Source organism: Symphodus melops (assembly GCF_947650265.1).
Source record: "Symphodus melops genome assembly, chromosome: 23".
NCBI lineage: Eukaryota > Metazoa > Chordata > Actinopteri > Labriformes > Labridae > Symphodus > Symphodus melops.
The window spans coordinates 3521081-3530596 of NC_136713.1; the positions used below are offsets into that span (position 1 = coordinate 3521081).

Below are 9516 nucleotides of genomic sequence, written 5' to 3' on the forward strand. Positions count from 1 at the left end.
CAGCTCAGCGTGCCGCACAGATCACTTACAGCCGTTTCATAGTAATTAGGTAAACTGCCAAAGGTGTGTGTGTGTGTGTGTGTGTGTGTGTGTGTGTTAACAGACAAGCTAAAGTCTCTGCCAAAACTGCAGCAGATCTGGTCTGACTGCAAACACACACACACACACACACACACGCACACACACACACACACGCACACCTACACACACACACACACACACACACGCACACACACACACACACACACACACGCACACACACACGCACACACACACACGCACACACACCTACACACACACACCTGCACCTGTAACTCACAGGCTTTCCCCACGTCCACTGAAATGTCTCATTATTGGTCAATGAAACAAATATTGTTGCCTTCTTCCTGAGCTAACCCTTAGCAACAAGTTGTTATCCAGTTTAGCTACATGCTAAAAGCTAACAGCTGGAGCTCCTCCTGACAAACCGTTACACGGCGCCCACCTGTCAATCAGCTCAGCTACACGCCTTATTGTGAATAACTCTGATCCTTCATCCAATCAGAGCTGCTGAGTCCCCCCCCCCCCCCCCCCCGTACAGTGTGTGTGGAGACGTGAGCTAATCACAGGCTGTAAACATGCTCATGCTGTACAAACAGGCTTTTTGAATGGTATATTTGTCTATGCACTATTTGCATTGTTTACATGTGTATATAAACATTGTATTGTTTCATCTGAATGTATAAACAGACATCTGTTTCTATATTTATACTCAAACTGTAAAACACATTAAAACGCTTGTTGACACACCTCGTCTGTGTTTACATATTTGACCAATCAGATTGTGCTCGCTCACACGGAGGCGTGTTAGCAGCTCGTGCTGATGTGTTTAAAGGCCTTAAAGCTGTGTGTGTGATTACTGGCCTGTAGGGGGCAGCTGTGTGTGTGTGTGTGTGTGAGTGTGTGTGTGTGTGTGTGTGTGTGTGTTTATTGAATAACACAAAGTCTTTGTGCTTCTGTTACATAAAATGACCAGAGGAAGGAGGAGGCGAGCAGCTCGCTGACTCACACCTGTCTCAGGTAATGACTAATCTTTGATGAATTACACCGGAGTGTCTGCCAGGTCTGCTACCGTCTCCACACACACACACACACACACACACACACTGTACTTTAAATAAACACGCTGTGTGTCGAACATTCCTGAGAGGGGATGTTCGATTGATCGCTCGGGTTGAGCGTGATTCAGTCCAGAGAAATAACAGCTGATGTTTTAGTTTGTGTGAGAGCCACAGAGACCTGAGGGTCGGACCACCAGGTCAGGGTCTGGCTGAGTCCACGTCGTCAAACGGCTTCACATGTTCTCTGCTCGCCACTCTGTTGTCTAGAGGACGTGTCCACGAGTGGACCATGGAGGACGAGAAGGACTTCTTAACGGGGACTAGAGAACTTAAAGGGGATGAATGGACCAGGATGACTTGGACCTGCAGGAGGTGGATGAGTCTGATGAAGGTCTTAGATGTCTGGATGTCTTTGTTGGTTCATGGAAAAGGGGCCTGAAAGGACTTGGGGAAGACTTGCAGGAGACATGAAGACCTGGAGGAGTCATGTGGAGAACAAGACGACTTGGTGGAGGATTCAGAGTTCATGTGGACTGAAGAGGACTTGGAGAGACTAGGAGCCTGAACAGTTCTTTACAGTGTGGGTGGCCTCAAACACACACACACACACACACACACACACACACACACTCTGGGTGGAAACACATTATGAAGACAGATGGCTGCAGAGGTCCTGATGTTTATCCAGCGGGTTATTTAAAGACAGAAGACGGATTAATGCGATCAGTAAAAAGATAAAGACGTGAGAGGAAGAAGAAAACAGATCACGATTATAAACACACGACGACAAACTCACTCAACTTTACTCAACTGTTCCTCACTGCAGGCACAAAGTCAAATCATGCACCGCTCCCCCTGCTGACTGGCTGCTGTATCACTCAGAAGCTCCGCCTCCTCCATGTTACCAGATGGGACACTACATTATAGTACGTCCTTATTACTCTGATCATGCCACAGAGATCATGTTTGCTTTGAAGTCCTTATGAAAAAGATTATCTGGGTGAATCTGGAACATTGCTCCTCACAAGCTCCGCCCACTTTTACAAATATTGCCAACCTATTTGTGAAACTTAGGATAATTAAAAGCCATAAATTACCCGACATCAGTTTCCCAGGACTTGTTCTTCTGTTGCCGTGGTAACAAACAGGCATCAATGTTCTGTTTTTACTTGAATTCAAACATTTCTGACATTCTGACGACTCGAGGCATCTTTATCCAAGCTGTCTGTTAGCCTAGCTTAGCACACAAAGGAAGCAGCGCCAGGTTTCCTGCTGTGTGATTGATGATCAGGTAGGGAGAACAGTCGAGATGTTTTCTCGGGTTGTGTCTGATTGAAGCTCATATTTGGTGTCAGCGGGCCGGTGGATCCAGTCCTGTGTTTGCTGAAACACTCGTGGTGTTTTGCAGCTGAGCAGTCAACGTGGTGAATGGAAGCGTGTGGAGGATGAGAAGAGGCTTTTGAGGTTAAAGCTAATAAAAGCTGCTCTGCTCCTGGTGGTGATAGAGTCATAAATACCAGACTGACAACAGAGCGAGCCTCCTTCAGCCTGCTCATCATCATCAGCCTCCTCACACATGCACATTTCCCAGGATTCATCTGTGCGAACACACTTCACAATCCACGCTCGGCAATTTGATGCACATTATAAATTAGAGCCGTGTAGTTGAGTGCAAACATGTGATTTTTGTTTTTTAAGCAGCAGAGTTCTATTATTGGAAAGATGTTTTTAGGGTTGTAAACACATATTTCCTTCAGGCACTCAGACTGCTCCTCCATCACATATTAACACATTTTCACGGCTGCTCGTCCTGATGTCATGGGAGGAACATCAGTCGCACTGTGACTGATTTACAAATCAGACATTTCCCATATATAGAGACATCATGTTGGGCTCACTTAAACATGTTTTTAGGACTGACCTCATTAGGAATCAGCTTCTGTCTTTTTAAAAAGGGTGCCGTTAGGTTTCTGTATTGCAGCTGCTATGAATGGACTGATAAAGGTGAGACATGAGGACAGTCCAGACGAGACGCTCAGCTCACCTGTGTAGCTTCAAAGTGAACATGCAGGTATCTTTAAAACTTGAGAGAGTTTGATAAAAAACAATCTGTGACTCACTGCAGGAGACAGACTCTAGTGGACACTAGAGGAACTGCAGCTGTAAAGTTGGACATTTTAACATAGAGCTCTATGGAGACTGACTCACTGCAGGAGACAGACTCTAGTGGACACTGGAGGAACTGCAGCTGTAAAGTTGGACATTTTAACATAGAGCTCTATGGAGACTGACTCACTGCAGGAGACTGACTCTAGTGGACACTGGAGGAACTGCAGCTGTAAAGTTGGACATTTTAACATAGAGCTCTATGGAGACTGACTCACTGCAGGAGACAGACTCTAGTGGACACTGGAGGAACTGCAGCTGTAAAGTACGTTTGTGTTCCTGATCAAATGAACTCGTTCCATGTTGTGTTTTTGTGTCTGACTTTTCCCACGCCTCAGCGCTCTCATGTAATCATGACAACCTTGATGTCTGACTGCCCTCTTTGAGTTCCTGCTCTCAGCTATTATTGTCATTACTGCTGTTACAGTAATCACTGCATCACCAAGAGTTTAAGTCCAAAGTGAAAAAAACAACCGACTCTTTGGAAAAGCGGTGACTGAAGTTCTCGTCTCGACTCTGACTGCTGACCTTTGACCTCCCACAGGAGAGCAGCTTATTTCCCAACAATGAAAACAACTTCCCTGCATCAAGCATGAGAAACTGTGCACAGACATGAGCAGACTTCAGCCTGAACCAGCAGCAGCTACAGAGGAGTGTGACGTTTATTATTAATTATTAGATTCTCTAACTGTGTCTGAAACAGAGGAAATCAAGAGGAGCCAACAAAGATCTTTATCACTTCATCATTATGAACCTTTTTTCTTCTACAGTTTATTGATGAGATGCTTCTAACCAAAGTTCACTCCACCGCCAGGGGGCGACAGATGAGGAGAGTCCAGCATCTTCTCCCCCTGAACCACAGACTGTAAAAATAAACCATCACACTGGATCTGTAATAATCTTAATTTATCTTTATTTATTACCACACGTGAAGAGTGAAGATTAACTTTATGCACACATGAACCATCACCTGACAGACTCTGTCTCATGAACGCGCCCAGCTCTGTCTCATGAACGCGCGCGGCGCCAGTCAATTAATGAATTGATCTCTTATCAGCTGTCTAAACATCCTCTCCGGTCTCCTCCCACCTGTGCAGGTGGACTCCAGTGTGCGCTCACGCGCGAGGCGTCTCCGCAATGTCGAGGAAGGTGAGGCGCGTTCACGAGAGCACGAATGTGAGGCGGAAGTGAAAACAGGAGAGAGCGTCACGACAGTCACCTGTCACAGGTGTTCCAGCAGGTTAACAGAAAGAAAAGAGAAAAGTAAGTCTATTAAAACTCATAAGTGAACGTTTTTTTTTAATGACTTTAAAGATGTGTGTGACGTCATGGGTCCGTTTGTGAAGTCATTACAGATTCAGAACAAAATGTACACAGTGATCAGCTGTTAGCTGGAAGAGCAGGTGTGCGTTTGTAAAACATGTTCAGCTGTTTGGATGTTCTGATTGGACTTCAGCAGGTTTCTATGCATGACCAGGGTCAGGGTCACCTTTAGTGGACTCTAGTGGACTTAGAGCAGAGGTTCTGTTGATCTGTTCTGGTCTGACGGTTGTTTAACTGGTGTTGGATGTAAGCAGGTTTCAGTCCTCGATGAAGAACTTCCTGTTAGACTCTGACAAGACCGTTGTGGATTAAATTGGGTTCTGGTCATCTTAGAGTCGGGTCAGGTTCTGGGTTCTCTGTGGTTCTTGTCCAGGCTCTACAGGTCTTTCAGGAGACTGGACTCTTTAAGGGGGGTCTCTGTCCCTCAGCTTCCTGTCTGATAGAGAGTAATTTCCTGTCCTTCAGTTTCCTGTCTGACAGCGAGTCACTTCCTGTCCCTCAGCTTCCTGTCTGACAGCGAGTCACTTCCTGTCCCTCAGTTTCCTGTCTGACAGCGAGTCACTTCCTGTCCCTCAGCTTCCTGTCTGACAGCGAGTCACTTCCTGTCCCTCAGTTTCCTGTCTGATAGCGAGTCACTTCCTGCCCCTCAGTTTCCTGTCTGACAGCGAGTCACTTCCTGTCCCTCAGCTTCCTGTCTGATAGCGAGTTGTTTCCTGTCCTTCAGTTTCCTGTCTGACAGCGAGTCACTTCCTGCCCCTCAGTTTCCTGTCTGACAGCGAGTCACTTCCTGCCCCTCAGTTTCCTGTCTGACAGCGAGTCACTTCCTGTCCCTCAGTTTCCTGTCTGACAGCGAGTCACTTCCTGTCCCTCAGCTTCCTGTCTGACAGCGAGTCACTTCCTGTTTGTGCTGTCAGATGTTGACTCTGCCAGCAGGCCGGTCTGCCAGCATGCCTCCTGCTGTACGCAGCACATTCCACTGTCATGACTCAACGCCACGTGGCGGCCTGAGCAAGGCGCTCAGACTTCAGTTGAACAGACTGAAACACAGCCTGCAGCTCACAGAGACACAGCAGGAAGTACGGAGCGGTCCTTTAAAATGTGAAAGAGGGCGGAGCTGAATGAACGAGTGAGTGTGAAAGAATCTCGAACATCTTTTTAACATTTCCTGCTAAACGTTTCCTCTCCAGCCTCTGGAGTCAACCAGGGAGAAGCTGGCTGTGTTGTTGTCAGAGCTGTGTTTACATGGACGAGCTAGCTCCTCCCCTTCGAGACAGAAGAAGAAGAAGATGAAAGTTGACATCAGTGAACTCTGACTTGTTCCTGTTTTTCAGTCTGACTTACATGAAGACCTGGAGTCTGAATCAACCAATCAAAGAGCTCCTCTTAAAGCAGCTCGTCCCAGACGTCCTCCTGTTGAACCCTGGGATCAATGGAGCTTTGTGGGAGAGCAGCTCAGTTAGTTTTGGCCCTGATGAAGATAAGATAAGATCGAATCAGACCAACAATGAGCTCATTGACGACTCGTCCATCTTTAAACTGCGAAGCCGACAATCTGTGAATGAGCCGTTCAGATTTTTAACCAAGTGAAACTTTGTTTGTTTTCAGTGAATAACCCCATCCCGTCAAATCTGAAGTCTGAGGCCAACAAGGTCGCCAAGATCCTCCGAGACTTCACCGAGATCTCCAACAGGAACGGACCGGACAAACTCATCCCAGGTAAGCACACACACACACACACACACACACACACACACAGATCGGTAACATGGTGGTGAAGCTGCCTGCAGCAGGATGTGGACCCATGCTACGAGGACCCGTATTCAGGGTTAGGGTTAGCTGCCCATGCTAGCTATGCTAAAGTGCAGATGGTTAGAAATGACGTGTTTTTCTAACAGGCGCCTCGAGGAATGTGGCGTTTTGTTTGAAATATCCAACATGGTTGGTCGCGTGGTGAAGCGACCTTCGTTCAGTGCTGTGTTTGTGTTTGGAATCGTAGGATGATGCCGCTGAGGATGATTGTTGTTTTTGTGTTGCAGCTCATGTGATCGCCAAGGCCGAGGGTCTGGCCGTCATCACCGTCATCAAGGCCGGCTTCATGATCACAGCCAGAGGAGGCAGCGGCGTCGTCATCGCTCGACTCGCCGACAGACGTAAATAAAAACTCTTCTGACCCTCCCCATCCAGGAATTCCCTCCTCCTCCTACGTTCCTCTCGTGGTCGTTGACTTACATTCTTTAGTTTGTTCGCGTGCGTCGTCACGACCACAAACCCCCTCAGGTCTCCCCGCAGCGTTTGATGCAGCGGCGTGAAGTCATCTGATGTTTTACGGTTGTTACTTGTTTGTCCGGCAGTTGGGACTGGCTCAGAGATAAAACCATCAGACATCCGCCTCAGAAATGTCACAAACAGCCTGAGAGGAGAGCCGACGCCTCGCCGGGGTATCTGGGGGGGTTTCCTGCTGTGGCGCATTAAAGAGCGATCCGTCACACAAAGACCGCTTCATGTCCGGGTCCTCCACAAGCTCAGAGCACGTTCAAGATGACGTCTGAAGGTCGGCGAAGAAGAGAAGCGTGTTGAAGAGGGAGGGTAGATGTTGACGTTCAAACTCTTCTTCTCATCGTATGTTCACACTGTTTGGTGCACGTCGAGATAGCAAACGGGTGTTTGTGTCATGGGAAGTGACCTCTCCAGCAACCACACCAACTTCCATATTTTTAGTTGGGATTTGAACCGGCGACCCATCCCAAGTCCCTTCAGTCTCAGCTACTGCCGCTGTCATGGTCGCGCCCCATGGGGCGGGGCTGTAGTCCTCCAGGCAGGATTTACCTCTGCTCTGTTTCCCGCATGCCTTCATCACATGACAGTGCAAAAAATAACGCTGCTCGCCATGTTTGTGTTCAGGCTGGTCGGCACCCTCCGCCATCGGTATCGCTGGTCTGGGCGGAGGCTTCGAGATCGGAGTGGAGGTGAGAGGTCAACCTTGAAGTTTTTAATTTGACCTGATGGTCATCCTGAGAAGATGACGGGTGACGTGTCCCGCAGGTGTCCGACCTGGTGATCATCCTGAACCAGCGGCGAGCCATCGAGGCGTTCACCAAAGGCGGGAACCTGACGCTGGGAGGGAACTGCACGGTGGCTGTGGGACCGATGGGCCGGTGAGCAGCTGCTGTCATGTTTAATTGATGACGGTGACTGATGTCTTTAATGTAGTACAATGGGATCAGTGTTACCTGCAGGCCGTCTGACAGGTTCTGATGCATATGTGGGCTTTGATGTCAGACTGAAGGTGTCCATCATAAACACTTTGTGTCTTTCAGGAACGTGGAGGCCGACGTGGCGCTCCGCAGCACGGCCGCCGTCTTCACCTACTGCAGGTCCAGAGGATTGTTTGCAGGGATTTCCCTGGAGGGTTCTTACCTGATCGAGCGCAAAGAAACCAACCGGAAGTATGTCGGACACAACATCGCCAGCTGACCCACACGTCTCTGTGCTTACATCGATGTTGATGCGTCTGTGTCATGCAGGTTTTACGGCAGAGACATCCGCGCTTCGGCCATTTTGAACGGCGACGTGGAGCCACCGCCAGAATGCTACGACCTCTACCACATCCTGGAGGAGTACACTGAGGCGTACTGCGCAGACTGGACGGCAAAGAACATGCGTCAGAAGGTAAAAGACAACATGGAGCCGGGCTGGAACCCGTGTGCTCCTATTGGTCTGTTCGTCTGCGTCTGTTCACAACGCTTGATCTTTAAAGGGTTTTTCTCTTTCCAGTCTCTTCCTCCTGCAAGACCTCCAGTTCCATACCAACAACCTGCAGCTAGCTACCAGCAACCTGCAGCTAGCTACCAGCAACCTGCAGCTAGCTACCAGCAACCTGCAGCTAGCTACCAGCAACCTGCAGCTAGCTACCAGCAACCTGCAGCTAGCTACCAGCAACCTGCAGCTAACCCTGGTAAAATCTTGCTCAGATATGAGTTTGTCTCCGTTAATGTATGACTTAATTTGTGTGTAATAATGTGTGTGTGTGTGTGTGTGTGTGTGTGTGTGTGAGTACAGGTGTAGGAAACAAAAACAAACTCTATCCGAGCATCTCGGTCTACAAATCAGAGACCTCAGGTGAGTCCTTCTGTACCTCCTTGTTCCCTCCCCCCTTCTTTCCTTCTTCACCTGCATCACCACTTCTCTTTCTCTCTGCCTTCTCTGGGTCCTTCTTCACCTCCTAACTACCTTATTTACCTCCTCATTTCCTTCTCCACCTCCTTATTTACCTCCTCATTTCCTTCTCCACCTCCTTATTTACCTCCTCATTTCCTTCTCCACCTCCTTATTTACCTCCTCATTTCCTTCTTTGCTTCCTTGCCCACTTCTTTACCCTGTGTCATTTACCTCCTTTCCTTCTGTGCCTCCTTTCCTTCCCTCCTTTGATGGCACACTGGCCTGCTCTGTATTGAATGTTTTTGATGCAGCAGCTCCCCCTGGTGGACACATGAGGTAACTGTGGAGAGAATAAACTGATAATCCAGAGGGTTGATGACATTCTTTGACTTGTTGTTGTTTTTGTGTTTCAGGTCAGTTCGCCTCGAAGAACGCTCCAAACAGCGGTATGTCTCGTCGTTAAACATCATGTCTCAGATTGTCTCTTTTTTTTCCATTCTTCACTTACTTAACGAGCTTTAGAGCAAACCTGTGGGACCGACCAAGCTAGGTGTTTCCCTCTGTTTCCACTCTTTATGCTAAGCTAAGTTAGCATTTTAGTGAGTCCTCCTCGTGTTTTTTCAGGGCAGAAATGGCGCAGTGTAAACGACCGCTTTTTGACCAACACTGTCCGTTTCTTTGTACTGAAAGTCTGTTTATTTGATTTCTTATCACTTCTCCTATTGGTCCAGCTCCATCAGAGGGCAGGGCCAGTGGCCAGCTGGTTGTC

At 48.2% G+C, this 9516-nt stretch overlaps 1 protein-coding gene across 2 annotated transcripts; it reads left to right on the top strand.

Moving 5' to 3' along the window:
• Positions 1 to 4331: 4331 nt before the first annotated feature.
• sh3yl1 (SH3 and SYLF domain containing 1) lies at positions 4332 to 9516 on the top strand. Of its 2 annotated transcripts, none has more exons than XM_079336316.1 (10): positions 4332 to 4529; positions 6195 to 6305; positions 6626 to 6739; positions 7491 to 7555; positions 7632 to 7744; positions 7907 to 8035; positions 8114 to 8258; positions 8364 to 8544; positions 8655 to 8708; positions 9161 to 9516. In XM_079336316.1, coding segments are annotated over exons 1-10 (963 nt in total). In that variant the 5' UTR covers positions 4332 to 4528; the 3' UTR covers positions 9211 to 9516. The 2 variants fall into 2 exon arrangements, with proteins under 2 accessions (XP_079192442.1, XP_079192443.1); XM_079336317.1 differs by lacking the exon at positions 4332 to 4529 and adding an exon at positions 4673 to 5715 and having other exon boundaries at positions 9161 to 9225.